The following is a 23,109-nucleotide window of genomic DNA, read 5'->3' on the forward strand; positions in this document are numbered from 1 at the left end:
AAATATAAAATAAAACACTTTTTTGGTTACTACATGATTCCATATATGTTATTTCATAGTTCTGATGTCATAACTATTATTCTTCAATGTAGAAAATAGTAAAAAATAAAGAAAAACCATGGAATGAGTTGGTGTTTCCAAACTTTTGACCGTCCATAGAGAGTGATGCTTTGAAGCGGATATTTACACATACCAAAAGTCAAGGTCTCTCTGCAGAATAAACATTTCTCAAAACATTCCCAGTGTCAAACTCCTCTTCTCTACACTTATTCAGTCTGCTGAAAAGGAGGCAACAGAAAGTTAACAAAATGACAGCATGCACTTAGTTGTTATGATGACATAGCATTGTTATGGAATGACTCAAATCTGATGTTCGGAACAAATAACTAGAAGTCTTTATTTCAAAGTGAATCTACGGTAAATTTTTATTTAAAACAATATTGCAACAAAAACCAGTTGAACAGGCGGAGGAGGGGCTGAAATCCAGTGAGATTGGATCAGTTGCACATCGGGTCAGTTGTACTGTACATCGTCATGTGGAGCCATCGTCAGTTGTATATCGTCATGTGGAGCCACTACAACCAGAAAAAGGGTGAGACACATCAAATCAATATCTATTTAAATGGCTATCCAGGCCTATGTGGATATGTGCAGAGGTGGAAAAAAGTACCCAATTGTCATACTTGAGTAAAAGTATAGATACCTTCATAAAAAGTTACTCGAGTAAAAGTGAAAGTCAGCCAGTAAAATACTACTTGAGTAAAAGTTTTAAAGTATTTGGTTTTAAATGTAAAGTATAAAAAGTACATGTAATTGCGCAAATATACTTAAGTATAAAATTCCTTATACTTAGCAAAGCAAACAGCACCATTTTCTTGTTTTTAAAATGTATGGACAGCCTGGGGCACAGTCCCACACTCAGACATTATTTACAAAAGATGCATGTGTTTAGTGAGTCCACCAGGTCAGGGGCAGTAGGGATGACCATGTATTTAGTGTATTTAGGAGCCACTGCCAGCTAGCCTACTTCAGCAGTACTGTATCATTTTAATCATTTTAGTCAATAAGATTCTTGCTACCTAATCTGGTGGTCCCAGCCTGTCAACTATGTCTTCTCTCCTCTCACAGACCATGGACCCCACCGCGTAATGAGTTCCACCCAGGTAGCGCGCACGACCCACGTGGAGTTCCAGGTCTCCGGTAGCCTCTGGAACTGCCGATCTGCGGCCAACAAGGCAGAGTTCATCTCAGCCTATGCCTCCCTCCAGTCCCTCGACTTCTTGGCACTGACGGAAACATGGATCACCACAGATAACACTGCTACTCCTACTGCTCTTTTCGTCCGCCCACCCCGAGAGCTTCTGGTCAGGGATCCTCATCTCTCCCAAGTGGTCATTCTCTCTTTCTCCCCTTACCCATCTGTCTATCGCCTCCTTTGAATTCCATGCTGTCACAGTTACCAGCCCTTTCAAGCTTAACATCCTTATCATTTATCGCCCTCCAGGTTCCTCGGAGAGTTCATCAATGAGCTTGATGCCTTGATAAGCTCCTTTCCTGAGGACGGCTCACCTCTCACAGTTCTGGGCGACTTTAACCTCCCCACGTCTACCTTGACTCATTCCTCTCTGCCTCCTTCTTTCCACTCCTCTCCTCTTTTGACCTCACCCTCTCACCTTCCCCCCTACTCACAAGGCAGGCAATACGCTTCATCTTTACTAGATGCTGTTCTTCCACTAACCTCATTGCAACTCCTCCAAGTCTCCGACCACTACCTTGTATCCTTTTCCCTCTCGCTCTCATCCAACACTTCCCACACTGCCCCTACTGGATGGTATCGCGCCGTCCCAACCTTCGCTCTCTCCCCGCCACTCTCTCCTCTTCCATCCTATCATCTCTTCCCTCTGCTCAAACCTTCTCCAACCTATCTCCTGATTCTGCCTCAACCCTCCTCTCCTCCCTTTCTGCATCCTTTGACTCTCTATGTCCCCTATCCTCCAGGCCGGCTCGGTCCTCCCTCCCGCTCCGTGGCTCGACGACTCATTGCGAGCTCACAGAACAGGGCTCCAGCCGAGCGGAAATGGAGGAAAACCCGCCCCCTGCGGACCTGGCATCCTTTCACTCCCTCCTCTCTACATTTTCCTCCTCTGTCTCTGCTGCTAAAGCCACTTTCTACCACTCTAAATTCCAAGCATCTGCCTCTAACCCTAGGAAGCTCTTTGCCACCTTCTCCTCCCTCCTGAATCCTCCTCCCCCCCCCCTCCTCCCTCTCTGCAGATGACTTCGTCAACCATTTTGAAAAGAAGGTCGACTCCGATCCTCGTTTGCTAAGTCAAACGACACCGCTGGTTCTGCTCACACTGCCCTACCCTGTGCTCTGACCTCTTTCTCCCTCTCTCTCCAGATGAAATCTCGCGTCTTGTGACGGCCGGCCGCCCAACAACCTGCCCGCTTGACCCTACCCCCTCCCCTCTTCTCCAGACCATTTCCGGAGACCTTCTCCCTTACCTCACCTGCTCATCAACTCATCCCTGATCGCTGGCTACGTCCCTTCCGTCTTCAAGAGAGCGAGAGTTGCACCCCTTCTGAAAAAACCTACACTCGATCCCTCCGATGTCAACAACTACAGACCAGTATCCCTTCTTTCTTTTCTCTCCAAAACTCTTGAACGTGCCGTCCTTGGCCAGCTCTCCCGCTATCTCTCTCAGAATGACCTTCTTGATCCAAATCAGTTAGGTTTCAAGACTAGTCATTCAACTGAGACTGCTCTTCTCTGTATCACGGAGGCGCTCCGCACTGCTAAAGCTAACTCTCTCTCCTCTGCTCTCATCCTTCTAGACCTATCGGCTGCCTTCGATACTGTGAACCATCAGATCCTCCTCTCCACCCTCTCCGTTGGGCATCTCCGGCGCGCCCACGCTTGGATTGCGTCCTACCTGACAGGTCGCTCCTACCAGGTGGCGTGGCGAGAATCTGTCTCCTCACCACGCGCTCTCACCACTGGTGTCCCCCAGGGCTCTGTTCTAGGCCCTCTCCTATTCTCGCTATACACCAAGTCACTTGGCTCTGTCATAACCTCACATGGTCTCTCCTATCATTGCTATGCAGACGACACACAATTAATCTTCTCCTTTCCCCTTCTGATGACCAGGTGGCGATGTCTGGCAGACATATCAGTGTGGATGACGGATCACCACCTCAAGCTGAACCTCGGCAAGACGGAGCTGCTCTTCCTCCCGGGGAAGGACTGCCCGTTCCATGATCTCGCCATCACGGTTGACAACTCCATTGTGTCTTCCTCCCAGAGCGCTAAGAACCTTGGCGTGATCCTGGACAACACCCTGTCGTTCTCAACTAACATCAAGGCGGTGGCCCGTTCCTGTAGGTTCATGCTCTACAACATCCGCAGAGTCCCTGCCTCACACAGGAAGCGGCGCAGGTCCTAATCCAGGCACTTGTCATGCCTGGATTACTGCAACTCGCTGTTGGCTGGGCTCCCTGCCTGTGCCATTAAACCCCTACAACTCATCCAGAATGTCAGTCTGGTGTTCAACCTTCCCAAGTTCTCTCACGTCACCCCGCTCCTCCGCTCTCTCCACTGGCTTCCAGTTGAAGCTCGCATCCGCTACAAGACCATGGTGCTTGCCTACGGAGCTGAGGGGAACCACCTCAGTACCTCCAGGCTCTTCAGGCCCTACACCCAAACAAGAGCACTGTCATCACCTCTGGCCTGCTCGCCTCCCTACCACTGGGAAGTCAGTTCCCGCTCAGCCCAGTCAAAACTGGCTGCTCTGGCCCCCCAATGGTGGAACAAACTCCCTCACGACGCCAGGACAGCGGAGTCAATCACCACCTTCCGGAGACACCTGAAACCCCACCTTTAAGGAATACCTAGGATAGGATCCCTTCTCACCCCCCTAAAAGATTTAGATGCACTATTGTAAAGTGGCTGTTCCACTGGATGTCATAAGGTGAATGCACCAATTTGTAAGTCGCTCTGGATAAGAGCGTCTGCTAAATGAACTTAAATGTAAATGTAAATGTAGTGAGTCCACCAGGTCAGGGGCAGTAGGGATGACCATGTGTTTAGTGAGTCCACCAGGTCAGAGGCAGTAGGGATGACCATGTGTTTAGTGAGTCCACCAGGTCAGGGGCAGTAGGGATGACCATGTGTTTAGTGAGTCCACCAGGTCAGGGGCAGTAGGGATGACCATGTGTTTAGTGAGTCCACCAGGTCAGGGGCAGTAGGGATGACCATGTGTTTAGTGAGTCCACCAGGTCAGGGGCAGTAGGGATGACCATGTGTTTAGTGAGTCCACCAGGTCAGGGGCAGTAGGGATGACCATGTGTTTAGTGAGTCCACCAGGTCAGAGGCAGTAGGGATGACCATGTGTTTAGTGAGTCCACCAGGTCAGGGGCAGTAGGGATGACCATGTGTTTAGTGAGTCCACCAGGTCAGAGGCAGTAGGGATGACCATGTGTTTAGTGAGTCCACCAGGTCAGGGGCAGTAGGGATGACCATGTGTTTAGTGAGTCCACCAGGTCAGGGGCAGTAGGGATGACCATGTGTTTAGTGAGTCCACCAGGTCAGGGGCAGTAGGGATGACCATGTGTTTAGTGAGTCCACCAGGTCAGGGGCAGTAGGGATGACCATGTGTTTAGTGAGTCCACCAGGTCAGGGGCAGTAGGGATGACCATGTGTTTAGTGAGTCCACCAGGTCAGAGGCAGTAGGGATGACCATGTGTTTAGTGAGTCCACCAGGTCATGGGCAGTAGGGATGACCATGTGTTTAGTGAGTCCACCAGGTCAGGGGCAGTAGGGATGACCATGTGTTCTCTTGATATGTGCTTGAATTTGTCCATTTTCCTGTCCTGCCAAGCATTCAAAATGTAACTAGCACTTTTGGTTGTCGGGGAAATGTATGAAGTAGAAAGTGTTGACGAAAATATAAATATTAAAGTAAAGCGCAGATACCCCCAAAAAACGACTTAAGTAGTACTTTAAAGTATTTTTACTTAAGTACTTTACACCACTGGATATGTGTGATCATATGCAAAAGCAGATTTTTGTTAATTCTGCATGATAAGTAGGCTGTGAGAAAAAGAGTAGATTTGGATCATCTGTCCTGAATGCTCTTACCTATCTGTAGCTGACTGACATGGTCCCCATTCCCACAATGTCATACAAAGTCTTGAAATGTATCTATGAACGGACAAAATATGATGAATCGGACCAATTAGCCCCCCCCCCCCACACACACACATTTTGCTCTTGCATGATAATTATTTTATAAAATGTAGATCCTAAGTGCACCCCAAAAGTAACATCACAACCTCTCTTCCATTTATCTTCACTCATTTTAAATCCCACATCAATTAGTCTTCCTAAATTCCTATTTTCAGCCCTTTGTTGGACCACACCCTTCTCTACACCTCTGTCCTCACTTACGGATCATGTTGTCCAGTTCCATCAGCAGGTAAAGGAAACCGGGGTAACTGAATGTCATGTCCGGCTCCGTGTTGCGCAGGCCAATCAGCTGCAGGACGAAGTCATCCACCGCCATGCCTAGACCAGACCAAACGAACACAGATCAATTCATGTTCAACCACATCCCCTGCTGTTTCAGCAGTGTAGATGCTGTTGGCATACTGTTCATATGGACCAATAGGGACTGAACATGAAGAATGGTGTTTTGGTGCCCCCTAAAAGGCACCAATGGAAGCTTGTGATATCATAAGTGTGTCCTACCTGCAGCTTTCGAGGCAGGTGAGACTTCAGGGTACTCCAGCAACTGGGATTTGTTATTGTCAAATGTCATGAATATATCCTTTTGTTAAGTGGAAGATCAAGGCCAGCATAATCTTTTCAGACAAATATAATTCAATCACTTCACATGCATCGCAACAGGTCGTGTGATTGAATTAGCTCAGTGACACATGATTGAATCAGAAGTCACAAGTCACTATAATATTTCCTTTAGCCAATCCAAATTAGACATCCAAGACACAAAGCATGCTTTAGCCAATCAAACTATTGTCCAAACTTCTCATCATTTTGAAAGAACAGAATGATTGAAACTGTAAACCTTCCACTGACAGACGGTCTAGTATGGTTTAGACCTTATCGTCCATTTACATTTCCTGATCTTGTCCCACAGTGCCTAGAGCACAGTGAGCTAACCCCCGACTCTGGGTTGACACTGCAGTCAAGGGAATGTTCCATCAAAAACGCATGACAAAATGAAGGTCTTGGTAGATCAGCAGACCAAGTGAGGTCATGGTGGACAAGTTACCCTACCTTTGTATGTCTATGTACATACATGGCATGTGTGTAACGTTACACATTGCATAGCCCTTTTTTGGGGGGAGCTATGACCTTCAAACAATCGGCCACGCCGTGGCTCGAACCCCGTATCGCCAGGGGGCACATATGCGCTTAGACCGCTACACCAGAATCTGGCATACATTTAACCTATATTAACATGGCTATTGATCTATATCAACTACTAACCATATAGCCATGCTGAGACATGATGCACACTGGTTCAGCCATACATGTATTTCTTTCCCCAAGAGAAAGGATACATGCATGAGGACCACAAAGCCCTTGCAGTGCTCCAGGACCAGATTATTTTGTTCCACACAGACAAAACATCAGTTAGGAAAAGTTAAAACCTCCTCCTGCAGTGACGTAAATTCTTCCTGAATGTTCCCACAGTGGTTATGGCTTATGGAAGACTACTAAATCAGCAGAGGGATTCGTACAGCTCTCCAGAATCTCCAAGATGCATGTGGACGAGGCAATGTTGTAAAAGGGGAAGTGTGTACACAAAAGGTGTGTCTTGGCTCCCATTTTTGAGCGAGGATAGGTGTCCGTGTTTGGAGCCAAACCCTTACCTCCGCATTTTATGGCCGTTGTTAGCAGGTTGAGAAGCTCCAAAGGTCGACACTCCCCTTTCGCTGGGAGGTTAGGAAAAAGTTTGGAGAGTAAATGCATATCTCAGGCTAGAATGGAAGAGTTTACATGCAACCTACTACACGGAGGTGGTGTTCTCACCTTGTTGCGGTGCTTCTTCAAAGAGCTGTCGTGTGGCTTCAGGAGAGCCGACAGGGAGATCCACAGTGAAACACACAGGACCATTTAGTCACATCACAGACACTCAACAGGGGGTGATAGAATGTGGATACTTTGGACTTCAATAGCATGCCATGAATTCTACCTGTAGGGCTTCTATCAGTGCCGTGCTTCTCCTAATATTGAGTTACACCCCCCCTATTGCCCTCAAAACAGCTTTATTTCGTCGAGGCATGGACTCTACAAGGTGTCGAAAGCGTTCCACAAGGATGCTGGCCCATGTTGACATCAATGCTTCTCACAGTTGTCATGTTGGCTGGATGTCCTTTGGGAGGTGGACCATTCTTGATACACACGGGAAACTGTTGTGTGTGAAAAACACAACAGTGAAGCAGTTTTTGACACACAAACCGGTGGCACTTCAATATTTTGTCTTGCCCATTCACCCCCTGAATGACACACATTCTCAATTGTCCCAAGACTTAACAATCCTTCTTTAAACTGTCTTCCCACTTCATCTACACTGATTGAAGTGGATTTAACAAGAGACATTAGTAAGGGATCATAGCTTTCACCTGGATTCACCTGGTCAGTCTATGTCATGGAAAGAGTAGGTGTTCCTCATGTTTTGTAAACTCAGTGTAATTTAGAGAGCCTTTTCTTGACTGAGTGCCCTGATACTTTAACATATATCATAGGTAACTCTTCCTCCAACCTCCAGTCATGGACTGGTCCAGTCACTTTTCTGTCAACGCCCACAGAATTAACTCTCCCTGTTGATTGGTCTCCGGGGTGGAGGGGATGATGACATAATGGCCGGGTGCCAGGCGACCACGAATCACCACCTCCAGGTGCTGATGAGTGGGCGGAGCAAGCTCAGGTCCAGAGAGGACAGGTAAGCACACTCTGAGCATGCCTGGGAAGAGAGGGTTAGATACCGTAGGGTGTGCACACATTTCCACACTGAGAAATATGCTGCCACACTCAAATATTCCCTCACTTGTTCCTCTCTTCTTTTCTCTCTCACATTTACTGTGGCTCATTTAAATCTACTCTGGTTGTATTTCCTGTTGGGTGTGTTTGTGTACGTGTGCATACGTTCATGTGCAGGTGTGTGGGTATCCAGGCCGATGCCCAGGTGGACTCCTCTAAGTCTCTGGTGCTTCTGCATGAGGGCCACCAGGAAGGAACAGGTCAGCTCAAGGTCACTGGGGTCATTGTCCTCCTCCAACTTGGTCAAGTGGAACTGAGGGTTCTGGCAGAACCAGCCTGGACACATACATATCCAGTACATAAAGATTATGTGCAATATGTACATTACTAACTATTTATGTACAATAAGGGAAACACATGGATATCAATCTATTCTTCTCAGATTATGTATGACCAAATTCATCTTTATGTCATAGTTGTGTGTGTGTGTGGGTCAGTAGGATTGCGCCTTGTCTTACCCCCTCTGGGGGAACCCCCGGTGGAGATGTGTGGTACCCAGTTCTCCCCCTCTCTCTATCTTCCCCCTCTCTCTTTCTTCCCCCTTCTCTCCCCCTCTCTATTTCTTCCCCCTTCCCTCCCCCTCTCTATTTCTTCCCCCTTCCCTCCCCCTATCTCTTTCTTCCCCCTTCTCTTTCTTCCCCCTTCTCTCCCCCTCAGGATGGTGGTGTTAGACTTCCGTCAGAACTCTGTGCAGTTCCATGGTCTATGTGTGGCGCCTGGCTCGCTCAGGGTCTCCTCACTCAGGTGAAACACCTCCACCGCGTCCAAGTTCCGACAGAAGTCTGACACCGCCGTCCTGAGGGAGAGAAGGGGGAGATGGAGAAAGAGCGAGGGGGCGAGACAGACAGAGAGTAAAGGGAGAGAGAGGTTATTAATATATGAGAACAGGTGAAGTATGGAGGCACAAAGTGAGAGTCTACGAAGGTCCACTTACCGAAACGCCCCGATCCTCCTTCTGAACCCTGTCCAGACACTTCTGCCCTTCCTCACGGACAACTCCACTCAGGCCTTTGGACAAACACTTTGAGGAACCCGCCCCAAGCATGCACGCACGCACGCACACGCACGCACGCACGCACACGCACGCACGCACACACACACACACAGGACATAGTCTTCACCTGAGGGAATGGAGGAGTGGGGGGAGACAGAGAGTCGCCCAACCTGAAAACATATTTGACTATTAAACACAGGAAACCCAACACCAATGTATGTGTGCAGGTTTTGGCTGGCGGCATTTGGACACTGTCGGCCTTGGTGTGCAGTCATGAATATGAGCGTGAATTTGACAACAGTGCTTAGTATCCAGCAGAGGGGGTAGTCTTACTTGTTCAATCCCGGTTACAGAGTAGGCATGACTGGACATGATTCCAAACTCATTTCTCTGCTCAAGGGGGCCCTGTGGGAAAATCAACCCCCACACACACAACACATGTCAACCTTCACCTTATCCCACTCGTCGTATTGCAGAACTACAGACAGGTAAACACACACAGGTTTTCATTTTAATCCCAGAGATGGGCATCAACAAACTCCAACTAAATAGTTATTCGCCCATATCTCCTATATACAGGAGTGCAAATTCAACAACCCTTGACAGATAATGACAGCCTAATTAGGTGTGCTTAACGTCCTGAAGCTGACCTGGAAGTAAAAGCTGCCATTGTAACTCTCAGCGGGCGATGCATGGAGAGGGACGCCACCGCAGACAGGAACCAGCAGTCATCTAATCAACAGAGAGCAGAGGAGGACAGAGGAACAGGTAAAGAAAGGTATATTATATATCACATTCACTTCACTGGGTAAGTAGTTTGATGATGGCCAACTGGCGTTTACTGTACAGTATGTCAGACATTCAATTCATTCATGATGTCAAAGCAATTCTGTACTCTTGGGTAGAACTATGGGAGACAATGGGAGAAAACTTTGGGTAATAAGGAAACAGATCAACCGCATCCCAGTTTATTGTGGTACTGCAATGGCTGGAAACAAGACTACGGGCTCTATTCAATCAGTAAAGCTGAAGCGTTACATATTCCATAGAAGAATTGAAGGTCATTTCCCAGCAGACATATGCAGTGTTAACGGTGAATGAAGCCTCCAGCAAAGCGGGAACATTGCCTTTAAATTTCAATCACGCTGTAAAGCTGAACTTCCGCATTGCGGATTGAACAGGGCCCTAATATGTAAGGAGGCAGGTGAAAAGACACTGCGTCGGGCAACAAACACACGGCATGTTCCACTTACTCAGAACTCGCTGACACACGTCCATCCACTATGATCTGTGCTGAAGGGCAGATATCCTGGGAGAAGGGAGAGAAAGCAAAACACAACACGCCTCTTAACAAACATTTAGCTGAGTGTCCCCTTTACTGGGTAAGATGAAGTGGATAACAACATACCAGGGACATAAATGTACTCTGTTTACATAATCTAAAGTAGTGTAGAGACTTTAACCCACTGGTCCTCACTGTTGCTTTTATGATTTAAGATTGACTGATCACTACTAGGCCTACCACAAATAAACTGAAAAAAGTGCCTAGATCTATGGTGACAGGCGTTTTGACCCAATGCTCCATCTTCAATGGAGAGTAACAAAGTGAATACAACATGTATACAAGAAGGCAAGGAGACCTTTGTGTCTTCATGACAAAAAAACAACCTAACAGACTTGGCTCTGTCCAGTCCAGGGATTGGATGTTCATAATGTATGGAAACATTGCCCAGGGTGGTTTTTTTTCCTCACATTTAGCCATGACAGCTTGACAATTGGCTACGCCTTCTGAAGATAACATCACTATGACCTAATCCTGCCCTAACACAGAAGTCTTCAATCCAAGGCCAGTATTCATATAGTGTTGTGCTATGGCAGGGGTATTCAACAGCCTGCTGGTTTTCTGTTCTCTCTGATAATTCATAGCACCCACCTATGATCATCATTATAAAGGGTTTAAACACTTGTTTCCCATACTTGTTCAATGACCATAAACAATTCATGAACATGCACCTGTGGAACAGTCGTTAAGACACTAACAGCTTACAGACGGTAGGCAATTAAGGTCACAGTTATGAAAACTTAGGACACTAAAGAGGCCTTTCTATTGACTATGAAAAGCACCAAAATAAAGATGCCCAGGGTCCCTGCTCATCTGCGTGAACGTGCCTTAGGCATGCTGCAAGGAGGCATGAGGACTGCAGATGTGGCCAGGGCAATAAATTGCAATGTCCGTACTGTGAGATGCCTAAGACAGCGCTACAGGGAGACAGGACAGACAGCCGATCATCCTCGCAATGGCAGACCACGTGTAACAACACCTGCACAGGATCGATACATCTGAACGTCACACCTGCGGGACAGGTACAGGATGGCAATAGGCAGAGAGAGGCTGGACTGAGGGCTTGTAGGTCTGTTGTAAGGCAGGTCCTCACCAGACATCACTGGCAACAACGTCGCCTATGGGCACAAACCCACTGTCGCTGGACCAGACAGGACTGGCAAAAAGTGCTCTTCACTGACGAGTCGCGGTTTTGTCTCACCAGGGGTGATGGTCGGATTCGCGTTTATCGTTGAAGGAATGAGCGTTACACCGAGAATACTCTGGAGCGGGATCGATTTGGAGGTGGATGGGGCGGTGTCACAGCATCATCGGACTGAGCTTGTTGTCATTGCAGGCAATCTCAACGCTGTGCGTTACAGGGAAGACACCCTCCTCCCTCATGTGGTACCCTTCCTACAGGCTCATCCTGACATGACCCTCCAGCATGACAATGTCACCAGCCATACTGCTCGTTCTGTGCGTGATTTCCTGCAAGACAGGAATGTCAGTGTTCTGGCATGGCCAGCGAAGAGCCCGGATCTCAATCCCTCAGAGCAAGTCTGGAACCTGTTGGATCGGAGGGTGAGGGTTAGGGCCATTCTCCACAGAAATGTCAGGGAACTTGTAGGTGCCTTGGTGGAAGAGTGGGGTAACATCACACAGCAAGAACTGGTAAATATGGTGCAGTTCATGAGGAGATGCACTGCAGTACTTAATGCAGCTGGTGGCCACACCAGATACTGACTGTTACTTTTAATTCTTGTTCAGGGACACATTATTCCATTTCTGTTAAGTCACATGTCTGTGGAACTTGTTCAGTTTATGTCTCACTTGTTGAATCTTATGTTCATACAAATATTTACACGTTAAGTTTGCTGAAAATAAGTGCAGTTGACAGTGAGAGGATGTTTATTTTTTTCTGAGTTTATATGCATCTGTGGGTGTATTGTTATGGCTATTGTCAGTACATGCATGATTCTTAGCACGTCTATAAGACCTTGAAGATTAGTACAGTATATGACACACCCCTCAAAACCTGCATTTGTCATGCATTGAAAATAACTGTCCAGGTGAGACATCCGTCTACCCTTTGTCAACTACAAGTACCTCGGTGTCTGGTTAGACTGTAAACTCTCCTTCCAGACTCACATCAAACATCTCCAATCCAATGTTAAATCTAGAATTGGCTTCCTATTTCGCAATAAAGCATCCTTCACTCAAGCTGCCAAACATACCCTTGTAAAACTGACCATCCTACCGATCCTCGACTTTGGCGATGTCATTTACAAAATAGCCTCCAATAGCCTACTCAACAAATTGGATGCAGTCTATCACAGTGCCATCCGTTTGGTCAACAAAGCCCCGTATACTACCCACCACTGCGACCTGTACGCTCTTTGGCTGGCCCTCGCATCATACTCGTCACCAAACCCACTGGCTCCAGGTCATCTACAAGACCCTGCTAGGTAAAGTCCCCCCTCATCTCAGCTCTCTGTCACCATAGCAGCACCCACCTGTAGAATGCGCTCCAGTAGGTATATCTCACTGGTCACCCCCAAAACCAATTCTTCCTTGGCCCACCTATTCTTCTAGTTCTCTGCTGCCAATGACTGGAACGAACTACAACAATCTCTGAAACTGGAAACACTTATCTCCCTCACTAGCTTTAAGCACCAGCTCACAGATTACTGCACCTGTACATAGCCCACCTGTAATTTAACCCAAACAACTACCTCATCCCCTACTGTATTTATTTTTCACCCCATTGGTTCCCTCTACTTCACACATTCTTCCACTGCAAATCTACCATTCCAGTGTTTTTCTTGCTATATTGTATTTACTTCGCCACCATAGCCTTTTTTTTGCCTTTACCTCCCTTCTCACCTCATTTGCTCACATTGTATACGGACTTATTCTTCTGTATTATTGACTGTTTGTTTTACTCCATGTGTAACTGTGTTGTGTCGAACTACTTTACTTAATCTTGGCCAGGTCCCAATTGTAAATGAGAACTTGCTCTCAACTTGCCTACCTGGTTAAATAAAAGGTGAAATAAAAAAGAAAGCGAAAATATATCACTCAGTGTTTTGTGATTATACTTAACACAGTATGTCCAATGATTTGATTCATACACTTATGTAAGAGATGTTTTCATTTAAATAGAGTATTTTCATTAATGAATTAGTATATTTTTTCAGCTTTAACTGTTATAACAATGTCATACTGAGATCTTCCGTTGTTGCCTTCGCTGAACCTATTCGAGACCGGAGTCATTACTGTTGCAATTACTTCTGTATGTCCTTACAAAACTAACAGCCTGTTTGTTGTTGAGTTAGAACGGTGTGCAACGAAACCCTACAACTTTTTGAAAGCAATTGCTTTATCCACTTTTCCAGGAGTTACCGTTAACAACTTTCCTATCCATTAACAAATTCACCTTGTCAAATGGCCATTGGCCATACCCTTAATACTGCACAGTAGCTCACCCGTGCAGCTTCCCGAAAGTTGAATCGCTTACGTACGCACTTCGCAGTCCCATGATTAAGTCATTGCATGATACCCAAGTCATATACACTAAACAAAATTATAAAACGCAACATGTAAATTGTTGTACCCATGTTTCATGAGCTGAAATAAAAGATCCCAGAAATGTTTCACATGCACAAAATGCTTATTTCTCCAGAAGTTTGAGCACAAATGTGTTTACATCCTGTTAGTGAATATTTCCTATTTAACAAGATAATTGATCCACCAGACAGTTGTGGCATATCAAGAAGCTGATTAAATAGCATGATCATTACACAGGCGCACCGCACCTTGTGCTGGGGACATTAAAAGAACACTCCAAAATGTGCAGTTGTCACAACACAATGCCACAGATGTCTCAAGTTGAGGGTGCGTACAATTTGCATGCTGACTGCAGGAAGTCCACCAGAGGTGTTGCCAGAGAATTGAATTAGTTTTTCTACCATAAGCCACCTCCCAACATCCTATTAAAGAATTTGGCAGTGACGTTCAACCGGCATCACAACCACTGAAGAGGAAGGACCAACATTCCACAATCAACAGCCTGATCAACTCTACGCGAAGGAGATGTTGCGCTGCAGTAGGGAAATGGTGGTCCCACCAGATACGGACAGGTTCTGATCCACGCCTCTACTTTTTGTTTTAAGTATCTTTGACCAACACATCTGTATTCCCAGTCGTGAAACCTTGAGATGAGGGCCTATTGAATTGATTTCAATTAACTGATGTCTTTATTTGAACTGTAACTCAGTAAAATCTTTGAAATTGTTGCATTTATATTTTTGTTCAGTGTAACTTTTTTCATAAATTAGACTAAGGAATGTTTTGTGTGAAGTTATTATACCAAATGATCATTCGGCCTCGCATGCAAAAATGTAGATGATTTGTCACCACACTCCGAACAGGCGTGAAAAGGATACAGACAGTGTTAATTTACTGACATGCCAAGTCAAAGATTAAATAGCACTCTCCTTAGGCACACCCACATCTTATCACAGGTTAAAACTTTTAAAAATCCCACCCTGGAATGGACTTAAAAAGGTTTACATCACAGGGTAGTTCAATGTAGTCAGTGAAAAGATCAGCACACTTTGGGCCTGCGTATGAATGGATAATTAACATTTATTGTGAAACGCTGGTTTGTGGTATATGTACTTCTGTCTGGTTGAATTTTGGTGCAGTCGGGGTGTTTGTGCCAATGTGTCTGGATATCACTGAGATGTGGCCATGATGCTGGATACACCTGTGGAAGAGGGACAGAAACAAATGAAAACACAGGAGAGTAAAGGGGGAGAGGAAGACAGAGGAGAGCAGGAGAAAACAAAAGGAAAGAATGTCAACTAAATTGTATTTCCATGAAAAGTCTTAGGTTACATAAAGCTACACTGACAAGGGGGAGAGGGTGGAAGGAAGTTGAACTTTGAAAATGTATTCTAAAAGTGACTACAGACAGACAACAAAGCGACGTCACTGGACACCAGCAAACAAGACAAGGAAACACTCACTCTCAAAGTCAATCTTTTCAACAATGTTCTTGGGCTTGACACTCTCCTCCTGGTTAAAGATGAAGATCTGCCCTTCCTCGTTCTCCGTCCACCCATACTTGCTCATCCACACCTTTACCTGTGTGTCTGTATGGGGATCAGGAAGTCAACTGAGCAGGGGGAAGTGGGATATGACTTAGATAATTAACACTGTAGTCACAAAGAAAGGAAATAAATAGGACAGCACTCTCCAAAAGATATACATTTGAAATGAATGGCCTTACCAAGGGGGTCACCCAGCATCTCAGCCAGAAGTCGATGCTCAATGTTCTGGTATGTGATTCCAACCACATGGCAGATGACTGTGGAGAGAGCAGCAGTTAAACAAGCCATCATCACGTTAATTGCAATATTATGGAGTCGGCAACTAAACTTGATTTCCAAATATTCTACTCACACTTGCGCACTGAGTCCTCAAAGCCTGTGATGCCATCAATGAATTCCCTGTTCTCCTCCAGACTGGACTGAGTGACAGACAAAGGAATGAGTACCATACAATCAGAACTGGAGGTCACATTTCATATAGATGTAATGAAGTCAGGATAGGGGTTGTCTATTAGCACAGCCATCCATTTCCAGTTCAAGTCATAATGTACAGTCATGCTTGAACCTCAACGTTCTGATTGGAACTGCTCCATGGGGTGGCAGGGTAGCCTAGTGGTTAGCTAGTAACCGAAAGGTTGCAAGTTCAAATCCCCAAACTGACAAGGTACAAATCTGTTGTTCCGCCCCTGAACAGGCTGTTCCGAGGGCGTCATTCATATTTTCAATTTGTTCTTAACTGACTTGCCTAGTTAAATAAAAGGTAAAAGGATATGATCCCAAAAATTATCTAACAATGACTGGAAAGTTGAGTGAAATGAGCAGGGCAAAAAGGCTTGTATTGTGTATACCCAGAAGGATTGGAAATGGCAGGTCTCCAGGAGGTTCCCCAGGTACAGGATCTGCCTAATGGGGCGCTCCTCCTGCTGCTTCACGCTAGTCAAGGAAAGCGCAAACTGGCCACACAAGACTAATGTCCACACCATTACTCAAACCCCAGAAATCAACCAAAACAAATTATAGGTTTGGACGGTACACAAATTGCCATACTTTCATATTGACCTTGTGCAATACCAGGCATTCTAATACCAGCACTGAACACAAGGGGTGCTATTTTCAAACCCCAATTAGCCTTTGTAATAGGGAGGATAGCAATGATAACAAGTACATGTAATATCCCATAGATAACGCTAATGAGTGCTTTGCAAACATTTTATACTTTAAAAAAAAATACATTACACATACATATATTTCACCTTTATTTAACCAGATAGGCCAGTTGAAAACAAGTTCTCATTTACAACTGCAACCTGACCAAGATAAAGCAAAGCAGTGCAACAAAAAGAGTTACACAAACAGACAGTCGATAACACAATAGAGAAGAAAATTAGAAATATCTATGTACAGTGTGTGCAAATGTAAAAGAGTAGGGAGGTAGGCAATAAATAGGCCAGAGACAAAATAATCACAATTTATCATTAATACTGGAGTGATAGATGTACTGGGGTGCAAAAGAGCAAGAGGGTAAGTAATAATATGGGGATGAGGTAGTCGAGGGTGCCATTTACAGATTGGCTGTGTACCGGTACAGTGATCGGTATACTGCTCTGACAGATGATGCTTAAAGTTAGAGGGAGATATGAGTCTCCAGCTTCAGAGATTTTCGCAATTCGTTCCAGTCAATGGCAGCAGAGAACTGGAAGGAAAGGTGGCCAAAGGAAGTGTTGGCTTTGGGGATGACCAGTGCAATATACCGGAGTTGAGGTAAGGCGGGACTTTACCTAGCAAAGACTTATAGATGACCTGGAGCCAGGGTTTGGCGACAGATATGTAGTGAGGGCCAGCAGTGGTGGGTAGTATATGGGGCTATGGTGACAAAACAGATGGCACTGTGATAGACTGCATTCAATTTGCTGAGTAGAGTGTTAGAGGCTATTTTGTAAATGACATTGCCGAAATCAAGGATCGGCAGGATAGTCAGTTTTACGAGGGTGCTTGCCAGCATGAGTGAAGGAGGCTTCGTTGCGAAATAGGAAGCTGATTCTAGATTTAATTTTGGATTAGAGATGCTTAATGAGTGTCAGGAAGGAGAGTTTACAGTCCAACTAGACAACTAGGTATTGGTAGTTGTCCACATATTCTAGAGTAGTGATACTAGTCGGGCAGGAGGGTGCGGGCAGCGATCGGTTGTAGAGGATGCACTTAGTTTTACTAGCATTTAAAAGCAGTTGGAGGCCACGGAAGGAGTGTTGTATGGCGCTGAAGCTTGTTTGGAGGTTTGTTAGCACAGTGTCCAAGGGCCAGAAGTATATAGAATGGTGTCGTTTGCATAGAGGTGGAGCAGAGAATCACCAGCAGCAAGAGCGACGTCATTGATATATACAGAGAAGAGTAGGCCCGAGAATTGAACCCTGTGGCACCCACAGACTGCCAGAGGTCTGGACAACAGGCCCTCCGATTTGACACACTGAACTCAGAAGTAGTTGGTGAACCAGACGAGGCAGTCATTTGAGAAACCAAGCTAGTTAGCTGGATAGCTTCTGAAGGGGGGGTTCTGGTTCTCAAGTATAAAAATAGCAGACCCGTACCACATTGTGTGAGGCGGGTTGCAGGGGTGCATGTTCAGTCCGTAGATGGAAATTGAGATTATAAATACATACACAAGGGACAAGACAATCAAGACAGACATCCCAGAGCGATGCCATCTTGGAACAGTCTCTGATCTAAAGTATTTGCAGGACAGACATCCCAACTCAAAGTTATACAAGCAACAAAAAAAAAAAGCAAGTTTTTTGCAAGCACAAAACAAATATTGACAGCAAGGCTCTTGATCCAGGAGAGGATTATCTGCGGTTACCAAACAAAATCCACTTAGCTAACTAGCTTTTTTAAATACTGAATTTATTTAACCTCATTTAACTAGGCAAATCTGTTGAGAACAAATTCTTATTTACACCGGACGACGCTGGGCCAATTGTGCGCCGCCCTTTTGGACTCCTAATCATGGCCGGCTGTGATACAGCCTGGAATCGAACCATGGTCTGTAGTGACGCCTCTAGCACGGAGATGCCGTGCCTTAGACCGCTGCGCAACTCGGAAGCCCAGGTTAATAAACCAAATGCACAACTAGAACATTTAGCACATTTTAGACAGTTAACTTAATAGTTAAGATATCTAGCAAGCAAACATGTAGTTGTGAATTCCATACTGTAACTTGATCAGCTGTCGCGTGCTGTACAACAGCAATTAACTCACAAGGCTCCGGTCCCTCATCATTGTGTAATTGTAAAACAAACACCACGACTGGGGACTACCGGTAAGTTTCATAACTAAAACTTGACAGGTGAAATGAAGAACACAATCTTCTTTATCTCCCAACGTATTGCACAAGTATTTACTTAAAAAGTACCTACAAATATTAAAATAAAACATTTCAAAAGAAAATGTTAACAGCATTGGGGAAAAAAAAAAACGTACCGTAGGCATTTCCAAATACAGTATACCTTAACCCACTGTTCCTAGACCGTCATTGTAAATATCAATTTGTTCTTAACCGACTTGCCTAGTTAAATAAAATACTGCCTAAGCCTAAATGATTGTCAATGTTTTTAATGACAGGGAGTACAGAAGTGGACAAATTGTACTTGTTGCAGGATTATACTACTAGATTATACTGAGCTCCAAAAGGATACGTGTGTCTGGTCAATCATGCACTTGCACAGAGTAAAGTCTGTGTGTGGTAAGTTGGTCAGGGCCTTGAGCAGAATCTGCGACGTCACTGTGACCTGGAAGTAGGCCGGGTTGAACTGGTACCTGCAGGAACAAGAACAGCATATCTCACTGATATAGCCATGAGTGGTGTTCTGCTAGCCCAAGAATCATAGTTAGACTGGCTCTGGCAGCCAAAATAGCAAAATATGCCATCTACATGTGAATCAGTTCTCAATTACGATACTGTTCTAGAAACAAAGCCCTATACCTTCATATCACATCAACATAATTTCACAAATGCTAAAATACACACTTACTGCCTCTTGAAGCTAGGGGGCACTATTTTTATTTTTGGAAAAAATAACATTCCCAAAGTAAACTGCCAATTTCTCAGGACCAGAGGCTAGAATATGCATATAATTGACAGCTTAGGATAGAAAAAAAACACTAAAGTTTCCAAAACTGTAAAAATATTGTCTGTGAGTATAACAGAACTGATATTACAGGCAAAATCCTGAGAAAAATCCAATCAGGAAGTGACTTATTTTGAAACCCCTGTCTTTCTATGCATTCCTATCGCCCATTGAAAGGGATATCAACAAGATTCCTTATTCTGTGGCTTCCCTAAGGCGTCTACAGCCTTTAGACGTAGTTTCAGGCCTTTATTTTGAAGAATGAGCGTAAACATCCACATTGCGTAAGTGGTCAGTCGTTGGCTCTGTGTGATTTTTGCGCAAAACAGAGGAGGTACCCATTTTTCCTCCCGGTCCTAGTGAAATGCCAACTGTCCCAGTTGATATATTATCGAATAGATATGAAAAACACCTTGAGGATTGATTATAAAAAACGTTTGCCATGTTTGTCGATATTATGGATATAATTTGGAATTTGTCTGCGTTGTCGTGAACGCTATTTCCAGTGGATTCCTAGGCATAACGCATCAAACTAACGGAGGTATGTGGATTTAAAAATATCTTTATGGAACATCTGCTGTCTAACTGGGAGCCTCGTGAGTGAAACACCCGAAGCTCAAAGGTAAATGATTAATTTGATTGCTTTTCTGATTTGTGACAAAGTTAACTGCCGCTAGGTGTACATGTTTTGCTAGTATATCGATAAACTTAAAACGCTTTTATTGTTCTCACTGTAAAGCATCATTTCAAAATCTGAGACGACAGGGTGATTAACACAGCTTAGCCTTTTGTTTCACTATATTTCACTTGTGATTTCATGAATATGAATATTTTCTAGTAAGATTGTTTGACCGTTGCGCTATGCTATTTAGCGTAGTTAATGACAATTATCCCGGATGGTGGTTCCAAGAGGTTAAGCTACTTTATCACAGTAGCAGCCAACATTTTTCAGTTACAAAACGTTTCTGCCGGACTTCTTCAGTTACACACAGGTGTTGGGAGCATGCTAGATAGTAGGGATGTGCATCTCTCCTTACAAGCATGATTCAATACACATCTAAATACATGCGCTCCGACACAGGAAAGATACTACGTTTGAAACGATTGTGAGATTTGACTAGTGGAACGGGAAGCGATGCACTAACAAATGTTGCATGAACACTTTCATTTTCCATTCTAAATTAATACGGAGCTCAGGAATTAGATCTCTGACCTGACTCCTCTGAGGCCCTGTGTGTTTGTGTGTGAATGATGTAGTGTGTGAGCTGAGCCATAACGCAGACCGAGCATCTACCACTGTTCCTGTAAAAATTAACCCAAAATGCACTGACTGTTTCAATATTTCGTACGGTGAACCTGGCAATCAAAAAGCCCCAATCAACAGTTCGATGCATGAGCAGTTGTCCAGTCCTTTACCCTACACAGCTCCACTGGTAAATCAATTTTCTACAGCTTATTTGGTAACAACGACCCAGAAAAATACATTAGTTGTCAAATTAATAAAGCTTATGATTTAATATTGCAAAAAGCCTTTACAAAAATCTGAACGCTGAAGGTGACTCGGAGATGTAGTCTACGAATATTAGCAGTGTAAAACCAGCTCATTGTCGCGAGCAGCTGAGTCTCGCACTGTACACAGTTATCTGCCTTGTAAGATCAATGTCATACATGCGTAACAGTTTGATAGGTTGAAGAAGAGGACGCATCAAATCAGTCACAACAGATTCGAGGATTTTGGGAATACGCCATTTTTTACAATTTATTTGAGTCGGATTTCTTGCCGATGGATGTTCCATTTGGATCGATTTGGGCTCCCGCAGACTGATGCACTCTCATCTTAAATATTTGAACCGGCGACTTATGATTATCAGTGTACCGTTACATCACTACTAGATAGCTAATTAGCACAGGTGGTCAACCTCTGTCTTGTGAAAACACGCAATGTTATATGGAGATATGGTCGTGTGGGAATCCTATCAAGGTGTATCAATTTAATATTTTGGTTTTTGAAAATTATTTCTTGTTGATATGAAAGATAATTTCCTTATGTTTCCAAAACTGTGACGCAAGTGACGCCTGCTCATTTTCTTATTGAGCGCAGGGGCTCTTTTTAACAAAACTCCCCTGTACAGAAGAAGCCTTTGTCCAATGACTCTTGTGTAATGGAACTGAGAGTCATGATCAAGGGCTACCTACCACCTAGCAAGAAAATGGAACTACATAAGTTAACTATTTTTACAAGCCTAACAAACGTGACAGTAGTCACAGTCAAGAGGTAGGGTGACTCACAATTTGAGAATAGCCAAATTGGCCTCTAGGTCGTAGGCATTTTCTTTAACTTGTGTTTCCACGTAGCGTTCCAATGTTGCCAGGTTCTCTGGGTTGTATCTGAAAGAGATCATAAACAATGTAACAGTAAGGGCATGTGTTAAATTTTAACTTGAGTCCGTCCCCTCGCAACTAGCCGGGCTCGAACCAGGGACCCTCTGCACACAGACAAGTCACACTCGAAGCATCGTTACTCATCGCTCCACAAAAGTCGCGGCCCTTACAGAGCAAGGGGAACCACTACGTCAAGGTCTCAAAGAGAGTGACGTCACCGATTGAAACGATATTAGCGCGCACCCCGCTCACTAGCTCGGCATTTCACATCGGTTAAACATGGGATTCAGATAGCCGACACAGCTAGCTAACAACAACAAGGTGTGCAAAAACTGGCAGAGAGCCAATCAATCTGCCTTACAACCAACCAGCTGTCAAAGGATGTTGTGCGGTTAAACGTTTGCTTAAAGTTTACCGGTACAAGCAGTTGTACCTTGCTAGCTAACGTGTACAAGTAACATTAGGTACGCCAAAGGTTTGTGACACCTGCACGTCGTTAGATATGTCTAATAAATTAAACAGAACCAACTTTCTGCATAATTTCAAACAATCACATGTTGCTAGCATTACGTAGCAGCAGATATGGAGCAGACTGAATGGCCTAGCTCAGCTAGTATTTATCAAACAAGTCTCCATACCTATCAATTCCTCGTAATAGCTTTCCCACGTTAGCTCTCATCTGCTCGAATGATGCCGCCATTTGGTCCAAACTCTTATTGCGGTCTCTTTGATTGTAAAATCTAAGACATCCGCACGTGGACCGAAAAGATAGCGCGCGGAGGGAGAAAAATGACGGAAAGGGCTGTGGTGACGTGAACGGGAAGTTGGATTACTGACGGACCACAGGACATGTCTCTGAAACATGCATTGGAGACATACTGATCTGTTGAATTAGGCTGTTTCATTTGTGAGCATAGACGAATGGCCAAATATATGCACTATATTATAATCGACAAACATTTCGAATGGCGTGAATGTACCGAGGAGCGTAAACGTGATGGAACCACATTGGTTAAAATTACTTTGGTTCCTACACAAACAAAATGACAGATGCATGGTCATTTTACTGCCTTATATTGTTGTGATGGAGTATGAACTAGGAAGATAAA

The 23,109-nt window shown here is 44.6% G+C and overlaps 1 protein-coding gene across 6 annotated transcripts; it reads right to left on the reverse strand.

Moving 5' to 3' along the window:
- Positions 1-407: 407 nt before the first annotated feature.
- Positions 408-22,815, reverse strand: LOC118397294 (eukaryotic translation initiation factor 3 subunit K-like). Of its 6 annotated transcripts, none has more exons than XR_008067819.1 (14): positions 22,639-22,814; positions 21,908-22,006; positions 19,187-19,307; positions 16,346-16,423; positions 15,850-15,916; positions 15,677-15,754; positions 15,414-15,539; positions 15,064-15,151; positions 10,313-10,368; positions 9,710-9,791; positions 9,393-9,464; positions 9,000-9,086; positions 5,447-8,341; positions 408-575 (listed from the first exon to the last, which is right to left on the reverse strand). XR_008067819.1 is itself a non-coding variant. In XM_035791915.2 (8 exons), exons 1-8 carry the CDS (start codon positions 22,698-22,700, stop codon positions 15,120-15,122), a joined length of 663 nt encoding a protein of 220 aa, XP_035647808.1. In that variant the 5' UTR covers positions 22,701-22,814; the 3' UTR covers positions 15,011-15,119. The 6 variants fall into 6 exon arrangements, 1 of the variants encoding a protein (XP_035647808.1); XR_008067816.1 differs by lacking the exon at positions 9,000-9,086 and adding an exon at positions 9,187-9,229; XR_008067818.1 differs by having other exon boundaries at positions 9,000-9,229.
- Between the last annotated feature and the right edge of the window lie 294 nt (positions 22,816-23,109).

This window comes from Oncorhynchus keta, chromosome 18, assembly GCF_023373465.1.
Source record: "Oncorhynchus keta strain PuntledgeMale-10-30-2019 chromosome 18, Oket_V2, whole genome shotgun sequence".
Taxonomy (NCBI): Eukaryota; Metazoa; Chordata; class Actinopteri; order Salmoniformes; family Salmonidae; genus Oncorhynchus; species Oncorhynchus keta.